Consider the following 25677-nt stretch of genomic DNA (forward strand, 5'->3'; position numbering starts at 1 on the left):
AACACATAACACAGTTTCACTTTTTAGTCTGAAGTGTAAAGGTCTTGCTTGCTGGCCAGGAGAGGAAGAACCAGAAGGAATCCTGACTGGGATAGGATGTGACCTTTCTTGTCTTGGCATTGGTTCTGTAGCTCCTTTGATTTTTTTCAGTGTAGCTGGGGTTCACTGTCCCTAGCTAGTTGTTTTTTGTTTTGTTTTTTAAAGCTTTTGGGCATCTGCTAATATGGAAGAGGGTGAGATTTAGGATCTAAGTATAGTATCTTTTGGTCAGTATTCTATTTCATTCTAGTACCCTCTGATTTTACTGTCTTCTTACTTGTAGATTGTCCTTTGGAAAGTTGACATGGACAAAACCAAAAAACATGTTTCCTTTTTGTTTGTAGGCCTATTTTCACTGTATATTGATTACCCTTCTTTACCCATCAGTCTTAGTATTGTGCTGACATACTGTTTTGCTTTTCTGGATCTCATTTCTTATTATCCTAAGATTCCCTCCCTGGCCTGCTCCAGCCCCACTCTCTATTTATTTATTATACATAAGTGCATGTAGTTGTCTTCAGACACCCCAGAAGGTGGCATCAGATCCCATTACAGATGGTTGTGAGCCACCATGTGGTTGCTGGGATTTGAACTCATGACCTCTGGAAGAGCAGTCAGTGCTCTTAACCTCTGAGCCATCTCTCCAGCCCTTATCCTAAGATTTTTAAATACACACATTTTCTTGGTATTAAACACATCCAGAGTTTGTCTTAACCAGTCTGTGATAATCTATGTTAACTGTCATTGTAACATCTTGAATCACTTGGAAAATGGGCCTCTGGTCATACCTGTGTGGATTATTTTGAGGTGGAAGAAAGGCTTGTCCACTATAGGCAATAGCATTCATTCATCACTCTTTGTTTCTTGATTGTGGACCCCATGAGATCAGCTGCTTCAAGCTCCTTCCTGTCTTCTTTACTTCCTCTCCATGTTGTATTGTAGTCTTGAACGCTGTACAGAAGTGAGCTCTTTCTCCTTTGCTTTTGTTTAGAGCTTTCTGTTTGTTTTTAAATCACAGCAATAGGAAATTAAGCAAAGACACAGTCCAAGTGAAAAAACCATAAGCCCTTGAACAAAAGCTCTTTCTTTAAAGGGTAGACGATGCCCCAGCATCCTTAGACAATGTATGGACCCAACTGACAACATTTTGGCATTTGAATAGGGATGATACTGCTGGGAGTCTGTGAGAGTGGACCTGGTATTTTGCCTGCAAATGGCCAGAATAGTTTTTTGGCAGTATTACAATTCATTACAGAATAGCTGGAGGGACCTGGAACTACACAGAATTAACACCAGTGTGTGTTTGTGAGTGTGTGTGTGTGTGTGTACATTTTGGAGAGTGTCTTAGTTTTGTTGTTGTTTTGTTTTGTGACAAGGTCTCTCTAGCCCACACATAAACCAGGCTGGCCATGAACTCACAGAGATCCACCTGCTTCTGCCTATAAAAGGGTGTGCTATAACCTTTACTAATGATAGGTCCTCTGTGTGTGTGTCTGTGTGTGTATGTGTTGTCTTCAAAGGCCAGAAGAGGCTGTCAGCTCCCCATAGAACTGGAGTTCTAGATGGTTGTGTTTCATCATGTGGTCAATGGGGATCAAACTGGTTCCTCTGCAAGAGAAGCTAGTGCTGAGCCATCTTTCTAGTCCTTAGCTTAATTTTTTTTTTTTTTTTTTTTTTTTTTTGCCTTTTGAGGCAGGGTTTCTCTGTGTAGCCCTGGCTGTTCTGGAACTCACTCTGTAGACCAGGCTGGCCTTGAATTCAGAAATCCGCCTGCTTCTGCCTCCCAAGTGCTGAGATTAAAGGCATGCGCCACCACTGCCCAGCCTTTGCTTAATATTTTAAAGTACAGTGCTTTTGTAGTCAGCCTTATGTCATTTCATAGATAGTAAGGATGTGGTTCTTCAGTTACAGACAGTGCTGCTGTGGCACCTGTGTTCATCTCCAGCTTACTCTTCAGTGTGGAATAAAAACTGTAGTATAGGATTATCTGGTTTTTTTTTCCATGTTCTCGTAGAAAAACTTCAATTTGAGCTTTTTACATCTGTGAAATGTGGTTCTGTGAGAGCCACCACTCTGAGCCAGTTTTGTTTTTTTGTTGTTTTTTGTTTTTTAAATGGCAGCTGCTATCAGACCAAAACACAACATATGTTTTGTTTTTGTCTTTACAGGAACACTTCTGTTTCATACAATATCTTTTCATACTCCTGCTAATCTGCTAATGTAATTTGGAAGATAGCTGTCACCAGGATAACCTGTAATGGGCAAGGAGCCACAGAGAAGAAAACATTTCTTTTAGTTTTAACCTTGGTTTGAAAGGTAAGACTGTTATGATCATCAGGTGTTTCCTTCCTGGAATCCTTGCACAAAGGAAAGCAGTTACATGCTCTGAAGCGGGACTGGCAGTTCACCTGCACTGGAGAGAGTGTAGTAGTACCATGGTGGTTTTTAGGATGTTAGGCAGCAGCTGATGTAGCTGATTTTGATCATCTGAGAATCTGCAGAACTCAGTTGGTTCTTGTTTCCAGTGGATATTTCCAGTTTCCAGCTGGCCACTAAGGAGCAACCAGTCTTTGCAAGTTAGAGTGGTTCAAACAAAGAGCAGAAGTAGAGGTCTTAGACAGACTCAGGCTTCCTGACTCTGTGTGAGGTTTTTGTTCATTTTGTACCAGTGGCTTCTAGCCAGCTGCCTCGAAGTTTTTGGATTTTAACTGCTAATACTTTTTACTGGAACTTTTGATTAAAGATCAGAAATTGACTTCGCATATTTAACTTTTGCTCAGTGTGTAGCTGCTTGTATAATGAGTGCTAATTATGTCCCCAAAACTGTTTGCCCTAGAGGGTCTGAACATAGCTTTTGGGAACCTGCTCCCAGTTGGTTCTGATTGGTAAATAAAGGTGCCAGCAGCCAATAGCTGGGGAGGACAGACAGAACCTTGATTTTAGGATTTCCTGGGCTTGGGACCAGGAGGAAAGGAAGGAGGAGAGCGGCCATGCTTTAGGAGAGTGTGGACAGAGGAGAGACACACAGGCTGCCATGGGGTAAGGAAGCAAGGAGAGCACCCTGGGCTCCGGACCGAGAAAGTGAGGCCCAGAGGCATCACAAATGGGTCCAGCGTGGCCAAGATGGAACATAGAAGTTAAGTAAATTAGTAGGTGTGTGTATTAGGGTTCTCTAGAATCACAGAACTTATGGGCAGTCTCTATATAGTAAGGGAATTTATTGATGACTTACTGTCTGTAGTCCAACTCCCAACAAGGGTCAGCAGCAGCTGTGAATGGAAGTCCAAGGATCTAGCAGTTGCTCAGTCCCACAAGGCAAGCAGGCGAAGAAGAGAGTAAATCTTCTTTCTTCCTATGTCCTTATGTAGGTCTCCAGCAGAAGGTGTAGCCCAGTTTAAAGGTATGTGCTACCACACCTTTAATCCCAGATGACCTTGAACTCAGAGATCTCCTCGTCTTAATCTGGAATTCTGGATTGTATTTCATTCCAGATATAGTCAAGTTGACAACCAGTGATAACTCAGAATTATCGATGGGAGGTAGATTCTAGCAGCCTGGAGGCTATTGTGCTTTATAGGGCATATTAAAATATAAAGGCTGTGTGTGTCTTTCATTCAGGGACATAAACCGTTGAGGCAGGTAGCAAACCTAGCACCAGGATTTATTAATAAATAATTAATACAACAGATGGCACCCAACATTATGTCGCAGTGAGACTGACCTGTTCATCTGCATTTCAGAATTTCTGCTGGCTTCAGGACTAGCTCCTCCTTAGTGGCTTCATTTTGTGTTTTCTGATTGGCATTGTCTCTCAAGGCCTTTTGACTCTTCATAGTATATTTGCCCTTTCATTTCCACAGCTGTGGAGTTGTAATGACTTTGAGTCTGATCACCAGCTGATTGATCTCAGGCATCCAGAATGTTGCTTTGTCTATGACCTGCCAAGCCCCTCAAGAAAGAGGTGGCCTTTGAACTTCCATAGTGGTATTCCTCCTCTGCCATTTTCTCCAACTGAGTCTGTATGTTATATCCTGTGACTTTTGTGTGAGAACTTCCTCCAGCTGTCATAATTTCCTTAGCCGTTTATTATTCAGTAACTGCAGGAGGACTATTCATTCTCGTTCAGAAAAATTCAGTCTTGGCTCTGAGCTGGGCATGATAGCACACACCTTTAATATTATCATTCAGGAGGCAGAGGCAGGCAGATTTCTGTGAGTTTGAGTCTAGCCTGATCTACAGAGCAAGTTGTAGGATGGATAGTCAGGGCTATACAGAAAAACCCTGACTCAAAAAACAAAACAAAAGCCTACCATTTGTAAGTCATTAAGTTGTGGTGTGGCAGAGCAAGAAACTAATGATATATGCCTAAAGAAGTGCATTGCCCCGAAACCTGCTGATGAACAATAGAATGGCTATAGTTTTAATTTACTTAGATTTTTATAAGTTCGATGAATTTGTTCAACTAAACCTCTTCTGGGTCTTGTGCATCTTTTTGTTGTTGTTTTTGTAAGCTGTAGATGAAACTGTACCATGTTGAGTTGTCATGTCACAGTGTACCATGTTGAGTTGTCATGTCACAGCAGACTCTGCTCTATATGCAGCTAGAGACATGAGCTCTGGGGTACTGGATATTACATTTTAAGATTATGTATTAGCTGTGCTATAGTATAACTGAGTTGTTATACTACAGTATAACTGAGTTACAATCAAGTACAGTTTAACCAGTTTTCCTTTCACCTTTAACATTACATTTTTTAAAGTTACATTTTTATTCATTCATTCTGTTGTGCCTCTCTGTATGCGTGTATGGGGATCAGAGGCCAACTTGTGGAAGTCAGTTTTGCCTGCCTATGATGTGAGTTCCAGGAATCAAAGGTTGCCAGGCTTGGCAGCAAGTGCCTTTACCCCTCTGATCCTCAGGACAGGCTTTTGTGCTGTTACTGCTCTGCCTCTTTGACTCTAGGCACTTCTCTTTCCTGTTTGGCTTTGTCTGTTAATACCACCATCCTGCCTTGTGGGTCAGAGGTTGGGAGAGTATTAGATGTTTTGATAGAAAGCTCTTCATTTCTTCTCCTACTTGTGTTCGCCCCTATTCTGGCATGTGTAGCTTTCCTTCCCCTCAGAATAATCCATACCATTTTTGAAGGTCTTTGTTCCTTTTTTCTCTCATATATTTCTGGGAGACCCTTGCTCCTAGTCTGCCATTGCTCTTACTAACCCCTTTCCTTTCCAGTCCGGGTCGGCCTCAGTTTAAAACAAAACCAAGAACCTCCTTTTCCTACTAGGAGTGAGTAGCTCATTTTTCTTATACCTGTAACTGTTACTTTGGAAATTGTGCAAACCAGAAACAGCTTCCCATGTCTGGTTGTGGACTGCTTAATGATATTTCCAACACCCACAGACCATGCATATGACAGTGGTTCCATAGAGTCTGTTACCCAGTAACGTCACACCATCTAAGTTTGGGATGTTCTCAAAATGACAAATTGCCTAATGTAATGCTTCTTAGACAGCTCCCATTGGAAGGGGATTCTGGCTATTCAAGTTGGACATGCATATTTATGCAGGAACAAACTATAGTACTTGAACTATTTGAATTAGTTGACAAAAAGTAAGTCTGGATTTTTCTTGGTAGTAGTTAACTTTTTCCTTTTCTTTTTCTACTCTCTAGACTCCCTTTACCCTCCTCCTTTGTTTTTGCTTTTTGTTTATATGTCTTTCTTTTAAAGAGATGGAGTCTCTTAACATTGTCCAGGCTGGCTCCATCTTCCGGGACTTAAGTAATTCTCCTGCTTCAGTGCTAACATGCTAGACTTTGGTGTGTGTGTATGTATGTATGCATGTATTTATGTATTTATATTAATTTTTTTGTGTGTTATTATCTTGCCTGGATGTATGTACATGTCAGATGACTGAGGAGATCAGAAGAAGGCACTGGATTCCCTCAAATTTGAGTTGAGAAATGGTTGTGAACCACCATGTAGGTGCTGGAAATTGAACCTAGGTTCTCTAGAAGATCAACAAGTGTCATAACCACTGAAGCCACTCTCCCCCCCTCCCCCCAGTTATTTTATATATATGGGTGTTTTACCTACATGTATGTTTATGAACCCCATGTATATCTGATGACTGCATAAGCCAGAACAAGGACATCACATCCTTTTGAACTATAATTACAGATAGTTGTGAGCCAGCCACTAGGTGAGAATTGAACCCAAGTCCTCTGAAGTTGGACTCAATTCTACTTTGTTTATCTTTCCAGCTCCCGGGCTTTGAATTTTTTTTTAAAGCATAAAAATGAGCTGTGTGATAAGACTTCCTACTGCATTATTGTTCTTAGCATTGCACCAGTACTTTTGGACCACGTTGTGTTGAGGCATCTGTTTTTTGAGCATTGTGTTTCCTAGGCAGTTAAGCATTGCATGACTAAGCAGTAAGTTTGTCATTCAGTACTAAAGTGCAGTCAAGAATGAAAAGGGGAGACTAGGCTTTAAGAAGGTAGAAGTTTGTTGGTAGTGAGGGAGGCATGGTAATTAGGAGAAACCTTGGTTTGTTTGAGTTGAGTCATTGCAGAATCTTCTCTGGACTGAGCCCTTTTGGGTCAGGCTCTGTTCTCTCCCCTCTCTATAGTAACACATTGTCTGTAGAGTGAGTACTAACTCAGCTTCAGTGTGTCTAGAAAGTCCACTTCCATTGAAAGTCAGAAAAGTAATGTGTGTGGTCCCTACCGTCAATGATATGATGTCTATTTTTCTTACAAAACTCTTGTTCTGCAGTAAAACTGAGCTGTGCAATGCATTCATGCTGAGCTTTTCAAGGCTTGGCCTGGCCTTCCCCTTTCTCTTTCTGCCTTCTGGTCCTTGAGGTTTGTTTCCCTGCTACAGGGCTGCTGAAGCCTCCTGGGTCTCCTTTTTCTCTATATCTTTACAATTAGAGCTGGAGCACTTTCTCTCTCTCTCTACTATATACCTACTACCTCTTGAGTGTGGGCTCGTAAGCGTATATCACTTATATGCCTGCCTTCACTCCTTTTTGAGGCTTATTTTTATCATGGACTCCTGTGGCAGACTATCTTCCTCAGAGCATCTTTGCTGCGTGGTGAGGTTGGAGGTTTTACTTCCTTTTTGTCTGTTAAGGCTTCTTGTGTTTTGTATTTTTCAAGCAGTTAGTACCATTTATATTACTCCTGTAGTATTGTTGTGGTGTAAATTAGCATTTAAAAAGTTATATGGGGCAGGGTGTGTTCATCACAGCTTTAGGGAGGCAGGGGTAGGTGTATCTCTGTGAGTTCAAGGCCAGCCTGGTCTATAAATTGAGTTCCCGGACAGCCAGCAGAGAAATCCTTTCTCAACTAACAGTAACAACAAAGTTACATGAATTAACTTTCTTTGTTTCCTTTCTCAAGGGAAAGTAGGGATATCAACAATGTTCTGGGATACCTGGATATGACAAAGCTGATTGCTTTTGACACCTTTGAAGAAACTGTGTAGGAACCAATAACAGGCTGTGAGTTTGTTCTGCTTTCTCCAAGAAAGTGTCTTTTAGCCACTTCCCTGTAATCTGGTTACCCCAGAGATGAAAGCAGGGCAATATGGAGTGTGAAGTCAGCCTGGCCTATGTCTCCAGACTCTCTGTCTCCTTACCATCCCCTCCCAAAAAAGATGAGCACACTGTATTGGAGATGGAAAGATGGCTCAGCTAATGTCTTACAGCGGACATTGCTTATCCCTGTGCCTCTGCCTCCCAAGGGCCAAGATAACAGGCGTGTCTTACTGTGCCTTGTCTCTGTTGGCCTTTATGTAGAAAAATTGTTAATGACTAACTTTGCCTGTTGAACAATTGGAGGGACTATTTCAGTACTACAAGAGGATCTTTGGTTAGTGACTGCAACAATCTTAAGTGAGTCGGGGTCTCATTGTTGAACAGTACAGTATGGTAGGTGACATGTGATTCTTGAGAACTTCAAATTGAGAAGTCCAATTTGCATGTGCTAGACAGGTAGGTATAACATACATTGGATTTCCACAAGCTCCTCACTTCATTTTTGTGTGTGTATATGTGTGGCTGTGTAAGGACAGTCTGGGGTGTCATTTCCCAGGAACCACCTTGTTTTGAGACAAGATTTCTTGCTGCTCTGATACTTGGTGATTAGGCTAGACTGGCTGGCTGACAAGCCCCATGGATTCACCTTTCCTGGCCTCTCAATGCTGGGATTATTAACATGAACCACTAGGCTCTTTCACTTGGGTTCTATTGTAGAAGCTATTTAATCTCTGCCTGGGGTTTCTACCCCGTCTTTGTTATTTAAATGCCCAGATGAAAGACACACACAACCTTTATATTTACAATAAGCTTTAAACAATATAAGATCTGGGCAGATACTATTCTCTATGTTTTTAGAATCTAATTTTTTATAGAGACCAGAGTTATTACTTAAATATGTTTCATCTGGGCTGCTCTTAACTATAATTGGACAACCCTCTTAACTCATGGAGGCTTCTCCTTCCTTCTCATCTCTCACCACCTCCTTCCTCATGGTCCCCTCCAACTCCCAAGCCCATGAAACCTAAACCCCACCTATGTCTCTTCTGCCCAGCTATTGGCTCTTGGCATCTTTACTTACCAATCAGAAATAACTCGAGACCAAGGTGTATGTTCATACTCTCTCATCTCTGGGACAAGGTCTTGGGGGGGGGGGTGTCTCCATACTTAGTATTATAGTAGATGGTGAAAGACCAAACTTCAACAGGATTCTATGGATTCAATTCAGATCTCCATGCTTATATAACAAGCAAACTTTACTTACTGAACTGCCCTCCTAGACTTCTCTTAAACCTTTCTGATGTGGCTACTAAAGACTTTACACTTAGTTGTGGCTTACATGGTGTTTGTATCACTCAGAGGCTAGGAGTGAAAGGAGACTTTGGATACATAGGGATGAGTTTCAGTGGGGGAAGTATGTGTATCCATGGTTTAGAAAACACAAAAAGTAGGTATAATGGGAATTTTTAAAATATTCTCTTCATAACACTCTTCAAACAATGGTAAAAGTTTTGGACACATTTTTTTTTTTTTTTTGGTTTTTTCAAGACAGGGTTTCTCTGTGTAGCCCTGGCTGTCCTGGAACTCACTTTGTAGACCAGGTTGGCCTCGAACTCAGAAATCCGCCTGCCTCTGCCTCCCGCACATTTTGTTTTTTGAGGCTTTTCCTATGTGTTACTTGGGCAGAAGCAGCTGTTCCTATTTTTGTATAGTTTGTTTGTTGTGCTCCAGGTGTTGAGGTGACTGCAGCCACTGCAGTGGGAGTTGTCCTAGCAGTGTTACTGCAAGCCTGGTAGATATGCTCTGATGGTCGGTCCCCTTGGACTACAGTGGGGCTAATTCTGAAATGATATAGACAGATTTGACTGGGCTGGCATGTTACTGTGCAGTCTCACAGAACCCTGTGCTCAGGGCTTCCTTTAATGCTTGCTTTACTTCTTGAAATTGTCACCATCTTGAGTTGTTTTTGGAGACAACATTTTTGTTTTGTGTCCAGACAGTCTTGGGTATAACTGTCACACAGGGCAGGGTATGGACTGAGAGTTTGGCTGAACCCCACATTTTCCTGCAGAGAGAAAGACGTGCTCAGCCGAAGCAGAGCTCTTCAGAGAGATGATGTGGTTCTTGTTATTCCTGCAGTTCACAGTTCATTCACAGGGCAATCAGCAGCAGTTTTCTTTTTTCAGAGAAACTTGGAGCTTCTGGCAGTATGCGTTAAATTTAGCATTTGGTGTGATTGTTCTTCTCTTTGGACAATCATATGGTGTGTAGCTCCCATGTAAACACTGTCCCTTGCATTAGTATGCTTTTTATGGTACTGTATTCAAATATGATAATAAAAATAAAGGCTAAATTGATCCTTAGTTGTCCCTTTGAATAACAGTTGATGGGCACTATCCCAGACTTATGGCATCAGGTAGATAATACAGAGCCTCAGGCCGGAGCTGTTCTCCTGAGTCAGAAACCAGACTGCATTTTACAAAAACCTCTAGGTGACTCCTTGCCCATAAAGGTTTGAGAGCAGTGCTCTAAGCTTCCAAGTGGAGCGTTGTTGGGGCATTGATAAAACGGTGGTTTCTTTTGAAGTACATTTCAGCTGCTCAATTTCCACAATCAGTTAATGTGATAAGCTGCTAAGGCTTAAAAGTGTTGAGATGAGGTCTCAGGACTGCAAGCTCCAACAGCCCCACAGCTGGCAATAGAATCCAGGTCCTTGTGAATACTTAATGGCACTGAAGAGGTTCCTATTGCTGTGATGAGACACAATGACCAAAAAGCAATTTGGGGAGAAAAGGGTTGGTTTAGCTTAAACTTTGTATTGCTGTTGATAATCAAAGGAAGGAAGTCAGGACAGGAACTCAAACAGGGCAGGAATCTGAAGGTAGGATCTGATGGCCATGGAGTGTTCTGCTTACTGGCCTGCTTTCTTTTAGAGACTGCCAGCCCAGGGATGGAACCAACCATCAGCCACTAATTCAGATAATGCCTCACAGCCAGATTTTATGGAGGTTTCCTTCCTTTCAGATAACTCTACTTTATGTATCAAGTTGACATAAAACTAGCCCACACAGAGGATACTCTTGATACTTGGTGGAAGCACCTGAATGTCAGTCAGTCATGCTTAAGATCCTTGGATTTGTTGATGTTCTGTGAGCAGGACCTTGGTTCTCACATCTCCTGTAGATGATGTCCCAGGCCTCCCAGACAGTCAGTGCTGACACACTGTGAAATGAAGGGCTCTGTCCTAGGTTACCTTCCACAACCAACCTTGGTAGTATGAAACTAGTGTAACAGTCATCGTTGTTGTCGTGTGTCTCCCCCCCCCCCCCCCCAGACACACACACACACACACACACACAGGGTTTCTCTGTGTAACCCTGGCTGTCCTGGAGCTCACTTTGTAGACCAGGCTGGCCTCGAACTCAGAAATCTGCCTGCCTCTGCCTCCTGAGTGCTGGGATTAAAGGCGTGCGCCACCATGCCTGGCTTGGTGTAACAGTCTTAATGGATCTGTAATTAAAGCCTGGATTTGAGGTGGATAGGTTTATTCAAGAGATGGGTCCGTTGGCTCTCTTGTGTAGATAGATGGCAGTTTTCACTATTGGACGAAGAAGACCAGCAGAGATCATCTGCGCGGTCAGGTGACTCCCTGATGACTTCCTTGCTTGCTCTAAATATCTAGTCCTTTCATGGGGAAAAAACATTTTCAAACTGCTTGGTTCAATTTGTAAAAGAAGCCTAGGGTCGGTAAAAAAGGGTACCTTGGTCTCTCACCAAATACCTTCCCTTGCTGGCCAGCCTTCCTAGAGTTCCATAAGTAAGCGTCACTCAGTTAAAGTGTGGGTTTTAAGTATGTTCATGTGTCCTGCAGATACTTTGCTAGGTCCATGATGGTGTATGCCTGTAACCCTAACACTATCAGGCGGAGGCTTGAGGATCAGTTAAAGGTCAGCTTCGGCTATATAGTAAGTTTGGAGGCCACTCTGGGCTGTATGAGATCCTGTCTCAACTATTTTCTTCCCCACCTGTAGTATTTTTTGGTTTATTTTTATTGTTAATTCTGACTCTAGTTTTATTACAAATCTTAGCTTGTGTTGGTCTTTCAGACAAGATCCCCTGCTGTGTAGCCCAGGCTAGCCTAAAGCTTAGAGTCTTTTGGCCTTGGCTTTCTAAGTGCTGTGATTATAGTCTCAGGCTACCATCCCTGTTTTTTGTTTTTGTTTTTTGAGGCAGGGTCCCTGTATTTGGAAATTTGATCTGTAGATCAACCTGGCCTCAAATTCACAGAGCTCTGCCCATCTGAATAGTTACAGTTTTCAAAAAACTGCATTTTACCTAAGGGAGGGTAATTGAACTTTGTAACTGTTATTTTGTATCTAGCTTCACTTTTCTTCAAAGGGTACCAACCTAAGGCCAACTAGTTTACCAGTGTCCATTCAGCTTGCTGCAAAATAGGTGATGCTTGCTAGGAGAGCTTACTGTGCCTGCATTTTGGAGTTGAGATAGTGACATGCACAGTTTGGAGACCATTCACTGTGGAAGTATATATTTCCATGTTCTGAACTGTCTGGTGTGGTGATGAAAGAATCAATTGTTTTACAATAAATGCTAAAAAAATTCCTTTTCTCTGTGTTAAATTTTATGTTTAAAATAATTTATACTTTAGATAAGTACTTCAAAACAGTTATGAGATTAGAAGGCCGGGCCAGTAGGAAGGCCATTATAGCCTGCTGGACACTGGGCATATTATTTCGAGTGGATTATAACAGCCTGGGCAAGGATTGGGTCTCCAGGTAGCTTCCTACCTTGTGTCAATTCGAGAGTCAAGACCTCTTTTGTTTTTACTTATATAAGCTTTTAGGGCCATTTTGGTCATTAGCAAAGCTAAATGTAAGTGAGGTTTGGGGGAATGTACATGTAGGTAGGTTTTCTGATTAATGACCTAGCTTAGTAGAATTCTCATCTACCCAGTACCTACCTACCCAGTGTATGCAGCTGAATGCCATCCTATGCCTGGGGGTACCTGGAGGGCAGAACAAGCTAGCTGCACAGCTGCATGCAGCAGGGCAGATTGGGGCCTTGGGGTACATAGATACCTGGATGGGTTCAGGACATACTAGAATACAGCTGTCAGGAGAAACTTCTTATGGGTCAGAAGATACTGTACTTTCTGTGAATGACCAAATAGTTTAGGTGTTTTGGGCCATAGATGATCTCTGTCACACTCCTTTCTCCAATTCCATCTTTTCCTCAAACCTGACACTATTAAAAAATGTCAAAACTTGCCGGTTGTGGTGGTGCACGCCTTTAATCCCAGCACTCGGAAGGCAGGGGCAGGCGGATTTCTGAGTTCGAGGCCATCCTGGTCTACAGAGTGAGTTCCAGGACAGCTAGGGCTATACAGAGAAACCCTGTCTCGAAAAACCAAAAAAAAAAAAAAAAAAAAGAAAAAGAAAAAAAGAAGTCAAAACCATTTTTAATTGGCAGGTGGTGGGTTGGGTGGGTGTATTTGCTAACCTACTCTGTTCTTACTTTATTGTAACTAATCAGTCTTTTTCTAAATCCTATATTTGATGCATTTCCTGACTAAGAATATGATTTGGGCAGTTTCACTTGGTGTGGGTAAATCTACTTGATTTATAATCTAGAGCTGTAACTACACTTTGCAACCATCTATAGCAAACTGTGTGCTCTGAGTTCTTTTGATAGGGTCTTGGGCAACTCAGGAGGACCTTGAATCTTTTGTCCCACAACTCTGGAGTAGTAGTAAAGGTGTAAAAATACACTTTTAAAAAGTTTGTGATTTTTCAAAGATTTTCAAATAAATGAAAAGCAGCTACTCTGGGAGAAGATTTTCCTGATGGTGTGACTTCTGTCCCTAAACAAGGATAACCTCTTTCTTTTCTTTGAGAATATAAAAAAGAAAAAAATCTCCTTGTCCCCTACCCCCTTTTTAAAAATCATTTTTTATTTCATGTACATTGTTTTGCTTTATGTATGCTTGTGTGAGGGTTTCTGATCCCCTGTAACTGAAGTTAAAGACAGTTGTGAGCTCCTGTGTGGGTACTGGGAAATGAACCCAGGTCCTCTGGAAGAGCAGCCAGTGCTCTTAATGGCTGTGCTAACTCTGTCACCTTCCGCCCCCATCCCACCCCTTTCCCCTTTCATATTATCTTCTGGTACTGCTGTGCTTGTCGGCTGATTAGGATAAAATGACATGGGTTTTGTTTTTGTCTTGACCATTTCCCCCAAATCTGAAAACTAAAACAGTATATATATCTTAAGGTTTCCCTCTATTGTTGACTTTTCTGAACTAGTTTTCTGTTGCTTGTTGCCATTTTTGCAGTGACTTCCCAATCAGAACTAGCTTAGCATTGTATTTAAATCAGGCAGCTGCTTACATATCTTCTGCTGCCTGCCAGGGGCCATACACACACACACACACACACACACACACACACACACACACACACACACACACACACTCTCTCTCTCTCTCACTTCTATATATCTACTTGTGCCTCCTGTCCTAGCTGAGGAAGGCCACTGGCTTGTGTGTCTGTTGCATATGTGTTGGGAGCTGCATGTCTCTAGTGTGTTGTCTGTCATGCTGTGTCCACGGGGAAAGGCTGTGCTTCTCTGGGGCCTCTGCCTTATTTCTTCCTATGGAGCTGTGTGGTCTGCTTTCTCACCCCACCACTTAGGTATCCCTCTCAAGTGAGGTGTGTGAATCTGGGTCATGTGAACTGAGCAGCTGCTTTTTGTCTCTGTCTTCTTATGATTCAAGATTGTGAGCAGACTTGCCAGTGTCCTTGAGAGCATATAAAAGCGTTATAAACTGACTTTGGTAATACTTGATACTTGCCAGTATTGCTTTCTGAATTTGTTCCCTAAGATTTCTTGAACTTTATTAATGAGGTTTCTTGTTGGACAGTTAGGCCGAGCACCTATCATGTGAAGTGGACTCTCCTGAACAACATACTCTTTTTCACCTCTCATTCTTGGGTCAGTCAGTCACTTTGACTAGGACTGTGAGTAAAGTTTACCTCTATAATTCCTCTTATTTTTATTTTATTATTTGTGTGTGTGTGTGTGTGTGTGTTTTGAGACAGGGCTTCAGTATGAAGCCCTAGCTGTCATCAGAATTCACTCTGTAGACCAAGTTGATCTCAAACTGAAATCCACCCATCTCTGCCTCCTTAGTGTTGGTATTGAAGGCGTGTACCATCACACCTTGCTAAATTTTCTACTTTTAAAGAAATGATTTTGAGGTAAATGTTCTTGAAAACATTGAGTATGGGTGATTTAGCCAAACACACAGATATAAAGGTCGATCTGCTTTACATAGAGAGGATCTTTCTTTCTTTCTTTCTTTCTTTCTTTCTTTCTTTCTTTCTTTCTTTCTTTCTTCCTTCCTTCCTTCCTTCCTTCCTTCCTTCCTTCCTTCCTTCCTTCCTTTCTTTCTTTCTTTCTTTCTTTCTTTCTTTCTTTCTTTCTTTCTTTCTTTCTTTCTTTCCCTTTGCTTATAAGAGCATGTAGATACTGGTGAGCTTTTCTGATAGTGGTCCTATCAGGATGCAGTTGACTGCATGGGTGGCTAAGCTGCAGCTGAAGGAGAGCTTTTGTTTGGGCACATGGTAGCCTTGTTCCTTAGCACACTCTCAAGAAGTCTCTCTGAGCCCTCCAGAGCTAGCGTACCTTGAGTGGTCCTGTTGCTGTAGAGGCCTGAGCTGCATGACTGCTTCTTGTTATTACCTTCTGGTTAGAAGTGGCCTTTTGAGACTTCTGTCATATTCCATGTTTAACAAATGAGTGCCTTTTTGGCTCTGTGACTTGGAGAACAAGCATTTCATAGTTGTGGGCATGGAGACCAAGTTGAGAAAAGACTATACATGAGGTGTTGTTAGAAGTTGACTGTCAGCCGTTTCTCTTAGTGACTTGGGATAGTTTGTCTTAATTCTTCAATAATTAAGTTCTAAAGTTTAGTCCTTTCCTGGCACTTTATGACCTCAGACTTTTATCTATTAATGAACTCAACTGCAGCTTTATAGTAGTGATTCATTCCCTCTGTAATAAGGAAAGTTCTGGTTATGCCTTTTCATTTGTCATTTGTTGCAGAAGATGGCAATTCTCTGAAGAATCTATTCTTTATCCTTTAAAAAATAGTTGCTTTCTGTCTCTCTTGATCTTTATCTGTCTCTGTTTCTCAGTCTCTCTCCCTCCCTCCCTCCCCTCTCCAGTTTTGCTCTTTTAGCCCAGGCTAGACTTGAGCATGTAGTATTTTTGTTTGTTTTAGTATTTTTGTTTGTTTGTTTGTTTCAGTCTGCCAAGTGGTAAAATTTGAGGTATGAAATATTTTTGCTTTAAAAAAGTTTTTAAATTAGTGGGCAACATGCTTGTGGAGGTCAGAAGACAACTTGGAAAAGCTAGAGTCTTAGGGATCGAGGGATCGAACTCTGGTCTTGAGGCTAGTCAGCAAGCCTCTTTTCCTGCTGAGCCACATTGCTCTTCGTCAGCATTCTTTTTTAGTTTGTTTTGGTTTTTGAGAGAGGGCTTCTGTATGGAATCTTGGTGATCACACAGAAATTCTCTCACATCTTTCTTTAAAGTGATGGGATTAAAGGTGCAAACCACTGTACCTAGCCAGCATAAAAATTCTTAAAGTATGAATTACTTCTTTTCCTTGTGTGTGTGTGTGTGTGTGTGTGTGAGAGAGAGAGAGAGGGGGGAGGGTTCTTGCTGTATGGCTCAGGCTGGCCAAGAACTTGTGATCCTCCTGCCCCACTCTTGAAAATTTTAGGATTTTGGGTATGTGCCAGCCTGGCTTGGATGAATTGCTTTAACAGGTTAAAATCATTCCAAGCTTTTGTATTCAGCATTTTCAACATTTTAGCCAACTAAAAATACTTTCTGGAATGGAGCAAGTATCTAATTTGGATTCCCAGCACCCACTTGTGACTCACAAACATCTGTTAACTCAGTTCTAGAGCATCCACCAACTCTGGCTCCCATGACCATTCTGTGCAGCTCATGCCCATAGAAAATACAAATAAGGACATTTCTTAAAAAGTCTGCACAGAAAGCCAGTAAGTAAGTTCTTCACTCGATCTTACCCAAAAGGCTGAGAAGCGAATCAGTAAGTAAATTCTTTAAGAAAATTTCTTTTTCTGAGAAGGAAAAAAATCCTGCCAGTGTTACTCATTAAGAAATCACTTTGGGGGCTGGAGAGATGGCTCAGTGGTTAAGAGCACTGACTACTCTTCCAAAGGTCCTGAGTTCAAATCACAGCAACTACATGGTGGCTCACAACCATCCGTAATGAGATCTGATGCCCTCTTCTGGTGTGTCTGAAGACAACTACAGTGTACTAATATAATAATAAGTAATATAATAATAAATAAATCCCTAAAAATAAAAAGAAATCACTTTGTAGGTTCAGTGTGAAATTGCTTTATTTTTGTGTCAATGCCAAGTTGATATTGTAGACCAACATTGAACTGAAATTTGGTTTGTAGAAAATTAGTAAAGCTGGAATTTTATGAAAATCTTTCTTTATCTCATTTAGAACAGCATGTTTTGGAAATTTGATCTTCACTCATCATCCCACATAGACACGCTTCTAGAGAGAGAAGATGTGACACTGAAGGAGCTAATGGATGAGGAGGACGTCCTACAGGAGTGCAAAGCACAGAACCGCAAGCTCATAGAATTTCTGTTAAAAGCAGAATGTCTGGAAGACTTAGTCTCATTCATTATAGAAGAACCACCTCAAGACATGGATGAGAAGATCCGATACAAGTAAGAAAAGGGTGTCTTTGCCTTAGGGTGAGGTAGGAAATGATGACTCTTGCTGGTTAAGAATTTCCTAGAGCCAATGTAACCAGTGACAAGTTAGATAGTCAAGAGCTACAGGCTTTATGGGGTACACAGTCAACTCCAGTGAGTCATAGGAATCTAAAATGTTCTGAATCTTTGCCAGAAATACAACATGCTTTATAATTGACAAATTTCTCATATTAGTAAGACATTCAAGTGTCTTCTCAGCTTTTCAGATAAGCCAGAAGAATGACTGGCCAAGATTGCCTAAAGGTTTAGTCAGAGCTTGGGTTTTAAGAGCATTGCTCAAATAAGGTCAGCCCTTCCTTGTGTGAGTTTTAGGTGTGGGTTGCGTGGGTCTCAGTGAACAGCAGTGAAGCTATATTTAAGCAGGAAATGACATAATAAAACACAGTGGGTTTACCTACTTTGGCTTGTTCGGTGAATCTGCATACAAACAGAATGGCACAGTAAATGAGAGTCCTTTATTGTTGTCACTGAGCATGTTCATGGGCATGTTAATAATTGGGGTTACAGTTATTTCCATACCCAACATTGTTGAAGTGGCCCACATCCCTCAACACTGAAAATAGAGAAACAAACTTCAGTTATGATCCATTAAATAGACAACAGAGTGGCAGGAATCATGATATTAGAAGCTGCCCTTCCTGACTCAGGCTGACCTTATTAAGATGGTTTTTTTCTTTTCTTCTGGGAGAGAATTATGCTGTCAGCAAAATCCTTCTTGATACCTTTAAACTTATTGTAGCTTGGGCTCTTGAGGCCCTGTTTTCCGCTAGCCTTCAAAATCGACATTTAACAATCAGTGGAGATTAAAAAGTGGTGTCCTATAAAGAAAGAAAAACATGTATAGCATAAAAATAATGTTTTTCTGTTTTCTTGAACGCTTTGCTGCTTTCCTGCCACAGTGAGCTAACATGTACGTTAGATAGAGCCTGTCCAGGTCAGAGGTGGAGGTGATGTGGTAATAGGTTGGGAATAGTGAGTGGGCCTGCACTGAAGCCACCTGGAGTGATGTGGCCCTCTCTACATAAGCTGTGAGCAGACAAGTGGTCTCCCTTGTTGGGTTTGTCGTCACATTCTGGATGAGGCTTTTACTTGATGGTGCTTTATGAAGTGCTGGCTTACTGAAAGGAAGGGCTGCTTGGTGGATCTGAAAGCTTGGCGGTGATGGTGCTCTGTGTTGCTGTGCTGTGTTTGAAGCTGTAAGAACAGGCAGCTTATCTTACACATTCCCATGGATGTACTGGATGGTGCCATTTAGAGGAGCAGGAGTTGAGTTGGGTGGAGCAGTACTTTATCTACTATGTCTCTGGCCCAAGCAAAGCCACTATTGAGGTAAAAATGTACCTTGGGTGACCTGAACCGTCTGTATTAGCCTACAGGGCTTTTTAGAAGGAATCTAAAACCTTTTCAAGGTTAAGATAGTTGTGGTCTGGGTGAGCCATAGTTTGTCAGAGAAGCCCTGTAGAGAAGAAAGCAGGCTGGGACAGCTGAAGTTGGTGGGTGGAAGGATTCTAGAGGAAGCCTTTGCTTCGAGCTATGCAAGAACTGAGTTCATTGTCATTGTAAGTGTTTGGTAAGGAACAGCCAGGCCAAAGATGTGGAAGCCCTAAAGTGCACTTACAACAGGGCAACCTCATGACTAGAGGTGAGCAGGAAGAGAGAGGGACAGGGGTGAGGTCAAAACATCCTCCAAAACAAGCCATCTAAGTAAGGCTTCGAGCAGTGAGTGATATATGTGCCTTGACTGTTGTTCTTGTCCACTCTGTCCTCTGTCCACTCTGAGGGAGTTGGGGACTGGAGTAAAAAGGAAAGGTGAATGTGAGTTAAGAAGCAGGTAGATAAGCATAAAAAGGTCTCAGTTACCTTTTGGGGAACAGTGGTTAGAATCTAGAAGGAACTGAATGAAGGAGCCTCCTTGGTGAGAGGTTGAGAAGGAAGATTGTGAAGGAAGGACTATTGGAGTTTTACCTAGGAGAAGTGATGGTGGAATAGCTGTAACGTTAAGGATAGGTGTCAAGAGAAAGGTTGGGCATTTGACTTCAGCTTTGTCAAGTTTGAGATGCCTGGTGGGCATGATGTAGAGACAGGGAATCACATCAGGTGGACGAATGCCATGTGAAGGTATGGAGTTCGTGAGGTCACCTATGGAGCTGATGGAGGCTGTTAACTAGATCAGGGTTTCAAACAGGGACTCAGGAATAGCTAGGGCAAGAGAAAAACAGGTAGGGGCTGCCACCCAGAAAGCCACTGTAGAAAGGCTTCAAGGAGGCAAGAGAAGATGATACTGCTGCTGTATGAATCCCCAAGTTTGCATATGGCAGTATCAATCTCATTAATTGGGGTCAGGAGAGCCTGGCTGCAATGGCTCTGAAAAAGAGTGAAAGACACGCCAAGACATCTCCTTCAGGTCACTTCCCAACAAGAGAGTAAGAGAACACATGGTAGCCAAAGGCAGATATGGAGGCAGGAGAGGTGTAGGTGTTTTACTTGTTTTCCTAAATGGAAGGAATGGTGATCCGTGTGTACACTATCAGGAATGATGCAGTAAAGAGGAAGCCATGTCAGCCAAAGGAGTGAGCTTTCTAGGAATGCCCTGTAACTTTGCCAATTCCTCCTACTGCAGTTTATCCTAGAACAGTGGTTCTCAGCCTGTGGTTTATGACCTTTTGGGGTACAAATGATCCTTTCAAACTTTCCTAAGACTCGAAAAACATGGGTTTTTATATTAGGATTCATAATAGTAGCAAATTGCCTTTATGAAGTAACAGCAAAAATAATTTTATGGTTGGGGATCACCACAGCATGAAGAACTGCATTAAAGGGTAGCAGGATTAGGTTGAAAACCACTGTCCTAGAAAATAGTGAGTAAAGTTGCTGTCACCCGTTAAACACCTTTTTGATGCCAGTCCCCCCACCTCCTATCATGTGTTTCAAGCCTATAAACTGAGGAAGGACAATGCACCCCTCGAAAGTAGATAAGGCAGGATGTGATCCTCGTATGAATTCCAGAGCTGCAAATGTAACCACTGTGTATTTCTGTCCCTAGCCAGTGGTTACAGTAGAGAAGTCTGCTGTGGCATTGGTGAATGGCTGTTTTACAAGATAGGGGAGACTAATGGAACAGAACCTTCCAGAAGACAGCTGTTGGGTAGTGCAGTCTACATGCCTACATACCTGCAGTTCTGCTTTCTTTTCTGTCTTCCTCCTGCATCAGTTTTTTTTTTTTGTTGTTTGTTTGTTTGTTTGTTTGTTTTTGGTTTGGTTTGGTTTGGGTTTTTTTTGGAGACAGTCTCATGCTATTTATCTAGTTTTATCCCAGCCCCTTTTGGGTTCAGTGGTCACCTGCTTGCCTTCATATGTGTCATATACTCCAGTCCACAGTCTTTCCCTTTGTGCTGTATTATATAGCCACTGCTGTTGTTTTATCTCCTTGACCTGGGCTGCTCTCCTGTCAGGTTGATGGAAGAATATGTTAGAGCAGAGAAGGGAACTATGGTCAGATACAGTGTTGCCTAATGAGTCTCTCTTAGTCTCCTGTGACCATTAGAAAAGGATGAGAGGTGGTTGGCAGTTCAGAGAGCATGGAGAACAGATGTCTACTGCCTGGTTTTCAGAGTGAGTGGTCTGACTATCAGAGACAAACATGGTTGAGGTTGCAGGGGTTTTTGGTTTTGGATTTTTGTTTTGTTTGTGAGATTGATTGATGTATTTATGGATCTGAGTACTCTGTATCTGTACAGATGGAGTGAGCCTTCATGTGCTGTTAGGTTGTGGGAATTGAATTTTAGGACCTCTGCTCACTCAGGTTCACCCTGCTCACTCAGTCCCTGCTTGCTCTAGCCCAAAGATTTATTTATTATTATACATAAGTACACTGTAGCTGACTTCAGACGCATGGGAAGAAGGCGTCAGATCTCATTACGGATTATTGTGAGCCACCATGTGGTTGTTGGGATTTGAATTGAGGTCCTTCTGAAGTTCCTCAGTTCAAATACCTTACTTGCTGAGCCATCTCGCTAACCCGAGTTTGCAGATTTTTAAGAAGCTGCAAGGAGTTATGCAGAGCAGATTCCAGCTGCTACCTGTAGGCCTATGGCCTACTGAGTGAGATCACAGTGAAGAATGACAGTTGGCTGGGTTCTTGCCTGTCCCTAGCTTCACAAGATCTTAGATGACTCTAAATGGGTTTTAAAATGTTATTTACTAATTATATTAGTTATTAATATGACTCAGACAGCCCCTAGTAATCAAGGCAGAGTCCTATGGATTTTTAAATCAGCTTTAGCACAATTACTGGGCAAATTACCCCTAATCTATTTTTCTATAGGCTAGACTGTTAATTTTCCAGATGCTTTCCTCAAGTATTTATTGTTTGAGTCTTGCTGGGGTTATTACTGCTCCATCAGTCCATCCTCAGGGCATTTCACTTGGTCACGTCTAATGGAGACCTCCTGTTTTCTCCTTCTTCTGTTGTCTTCTTTTTTCCTCCTCTTTCTTTCTTTGTGATCCCTGCCTGCTATCCTCAGCCCCATAACTGAAAGTCCACATATATCTATTCTCCCCAGTAAGGCTATAGCCCCATTTATTTAACCAATAGCTTTAAATTGAGGAGTAAGGTTTATACAACAAAATCTGGTGTACATGAGAATCTGCTCATCATGGGCAACCAGAACTTGAGGTTCAGAATTTAGCATTTGGGGCTGGTGAGATGGCTCAGTGGGTAAGAGCACCCGACTGCTCTTCCGAAGGTCCAGAGTTCAAATCCCAGCAACCACATGGTGGCTCACAACCAGTAACGAGATCTGGCGCCCTCTTCTGGAGTGTCTGAAGACAGCTACAGTGTACTTACATATAATAAATAAATAAATCTTAAAAAAAAAAAAAAGAAAGAAGAATTTAGCATTTATGTACACAGCAGCAGTTCAACCCCTAACAGAAGGCTCTTATCTAAAGCATAGGTGTGTATGGCACTCTTTCCCTCATCTCCCAGTACCTCAGGCTGATGTACTGTTTGCCCCTTCTGTATACTGTGATAGGTGTTTTCTTTAGATGGGTGGAGACTGATCGATTGCTAGCTTATTAGAACTTTATCATATCACTTGTAACCTACCTAAACTGAGCAGTGGCCTGCTCATAAACCTACAGCAGGCTCAAAGTCATCTGTGTATAGTAGTTTCCTGGAAACCAGCCACCCTTAACTTGTTTCAGAGTTTGCCACATCTCTGTCCACATGGACTGTGTCAGGACTCTGTACCCTCACTGAGTTCTGTTAAAATGTGGCATACTTGACTCATGAGTCCTGTTCATGCACTGTAGTTGTGTTGAAACAGAAACAAATTCTTTTTTTTTTTTAAGGTTTATGTATATAAGTGCCCTGTCTTCATTCACACATACCCAGGAATCAGATCCCATTACAGATGGTTGTAAGCCATGTGGTTGCTAGGATTTGAACTCAGGACTTCTGGAAGAGCAGCCAGTGCTCTTAACCTCTGAGTCATCTCATTTGATTTAAAGGCAATTTTTTGGACAAAGTAGAAAATGTCTTTTAACTTAGAGGTGGATGGAATGGATTGAAGGCGCTCTTAATTCCTTGTAGATGGTTTTGATGATTTGATAGAATTTTAGGAGACTTTCCTCATGTGTGCTGTACTTAATGCCATAAACTGTTTCCATTAGATGATAATGTAATGTCCTGTTCTTCTAGGTATCCAAATATATCTTGTGAGTTGCTCACATCTGATGTCTCCCAGATGAATGATAGACTGGGGGAAGATGAGTCCTTGCTAATGAAGTTGTATAGCTTCCTCCTAAATGAGTCCCCCTTGAACCCGCTACTCGCCAGTTTCTTCAGCAAGGTGCTAAGTATTCTTATCAGCAGAAAACCAGAACAGGTAAATACTGTTTTAAAAGGTAAGTATCTGGGCTGTGCATCCTCAAGACGATGCCAGGAACTTTGCTACGGTGCTCAGAGTCTGCCTGATGGCCATTTTCTACAGAAGAGTGTGTTTTAGGTCTTTAGGAGTCTGAGAAACCCTGGTTTCCACATTAAGGAGTATTTCTCCTTTGACATACTCTTTGAAGAACTTCAGCTCTGTTTGTTAGCAGACTTTGATTTCTTCTCTGGACACATAATCAGAAGCATTTTTGTGAGAGTAGCAGGTTGAATCTGAGTACATATCTAATGACCCTTTGGATTTAACAGTTGGCTTTGTTTAGTTGTTCCCTAATGATGATCTCAAGAGAAGCTAGAATCAGGTAGTCCTGAAGATGAATTCCTGACTAGTGCTTTTTACACTTTGGTAATTTATTTTAGCTTAGATACCTGGATGCCCTTGTGTCTCAGCAGTCCTAGTCTATCGCACTGGATAAAGGTACACACCTCAGTATTCTTATAGATACCACCCCTTGACACCTTTTCCTTTCTAATTCAGACTTATGTGGAAATGCCGTTCCCAAGGAATGGTTCACCAAGTGTGACCTTTGGATCAGTGTCAACAGCATCTACTGAGATTTTTTTTTTTAAAGCATTGCTGTGCAGGAGTCCTGACAGTGGGGGTTTCTAGCGCATCTTTCAGTTCATGCTATTGCCTGCTGGAATTGGAGAACCATTTCTCTAGTGGATATTGTTGTGAAAGAGTGCAAGAGCTCACTTCCAAGAAACAGCTAGAGCAGCAGATGCTGAGTACAAGCTGACAGATCAGTTGCAGCAAGCAGAGATGAACATGGTCAAGCCATTCAGACCTGGTATTTATTCTTCATGGTAGACAGTAGTCTCCAGTTACTTGGTTTTGCTCTGTGGTCGGCACACATGATAGAACTGAAACTATTTTGGGCCCATTATGTTCTGTTCTCTGTTAAGTCAGGGACCATGTTTTATTTTAGAAAGATGGTGTTCTTTGTGTTCAGGTAAGGCTTTTATTTTGATAGGGCAACTTTCCCAAGTGTGTTGGTAGGAAGATCCTTTTCCTTGAGTCACAATCCCTAAGTTATGGTCTCAGTAGTGTAAATTGTCTCCCATTCTGCCCTCTACATAGAAATCAAAATATCATCGGCAATTGCAAGCCATCATATACCCGGCACAGTTAGTTCAGAGATGGGTGCCTCCATTAGTAAGGCATGCTTCATTATGTTTTTATCTCTATCTATCTATCTATCTATCTATCTATCTATCTATCTATCTATCTATCTAGTTTGGTTTTTCGAGACAGGGTTTCTCTGTGTAGCCCTGGCTGTCCTGGAACTCACTTTGTAGACCAGGCTGTCCTGGAACTCAGGAATCCGCCTGCCTCTGCCTCCTGAGTGCTGGGATTAAAGGCATGTGCCACCATGCCCGGCTTATGTTTTGTTTTTTTTTTTTTGTTTTTGTTTTTTTTTTTTTTGGTTTTTTCGAGACAGGGTTTCTCTGTGTAGCCCTGGCTGTCCTGGCACTCACTTTGTAGACCAGGCTGGCCTCGAACTCAGAAATCCGCCTGCCTCTGCCTCCCGAGTGCTGGGATTAAAGGTGTGCGCCACCACGCCCGGCTCCCGGCTTATGTTTTTATCTTACATCTGCTGTTAGACCCAGGCTGAGGAGCTATGATTTCTGGTGTATATAAGATAAATCATGAAAGTATGTGGAAGACTTTCTGAATCTCTGTGTTATTGATACCAGAGCTCAGTCAGTTCTATTATCTGTCTAACGATGATGTGTGTCAGTTGAACCCTGAATGAAGAAGAGTCCTGTCACCTGGTTGCTCCTTGTCTCTCTAGCGTCAAGTTCTTGGATGATAATGAGAGTACAGCATTATCAGTGTTGCTTGTGTAGCTGCTTTTGTCTTTTAATAAAAGCTTGTTTCCTGTTGCTTGGTAGTGTTGGTTAGGACTTAGGCACTGTCAGCGCTGACAAAAGTCCACATTCACATGGTGTAATCAGCCTTTAGAACAGGGTGTCCAACTGTTGGCAGTGTTGAATGGTTTAGCTCTTCGACAATGAAATCGGCCTTGTGGTCTATGCTGAATTGTTCATAGCACCAGCTAAGCTTTATGCCTGTAGGCTCTAGGACCAGTGTTTCTGCCATGAAATGCAGGTATAGTTTGGCCATGTGTAGTTGGCCATTTGTGACTTTTTCCTCCTCTCTCGCCGCCTTTCAAAGACTGCTGTAGGACTCAGCTGTGACTGGCATGGCTGCCACTCCTTGAAGAGGTGTGTCCATTTGACATCGTCTACACAAACAGTATAGTGACTCATTTTGAAGTTACTTGGCAGTTTTAGTT

The 25677-nt window shown here is 42.0% G+C and overlaps 1 protein-coding gene across 12 annotated transcripts in view; it reads left to right on the plus strand.

Moving 5' to 3' along the window:
• Positions 1-25677, plus strand: part of Ppp6r3 (protein phosphatase 6 regulatory subunit 3) — a 120251-nt gene that overhangs the window by 30739 nt on the left and 63835 nt on the right. For 10 of the 12 annotated variants that reach the window (XM_029472604.2, XM_029472607.2, XM_029472608.2 and 7 more), the window contains exons 2-4: positions 2208-2355; positions 17147-17379; positions 23129-23315. In XM_029472604.2, the coding sequence (XP_029328464.1) occupies positions 17153-17379; positions 23129-23315 (414 nt within the window). In that variant the 5' untranslated portion in view covers positions 2208-2355; positions 17147-17152. The remainder of the gene's footprint in view (positions 1-2207; positions 2356-17146; positions 17380-23128; positions 23316-25677) is intronic. The other 2 variants (XM_029472605.2, XM_029472606.2) reach the window with 2 other exon arrangements.

This window comes from Mus caroli, unplaced genomic scaffold (assembly GCF_978045245.1).
Source record: "Mus caroli unplaced genomic scaffold, Mus_caroli_1 scaffold_20, whole genome shotgun sequence".
In the NCBI taxonomy this organism is placed as follows: domain Eukaryota; kingdom Metazoa; phylum Chordata; class Mammalia; order Rodentia; family Muridae; genus Mus; species Mus caroli.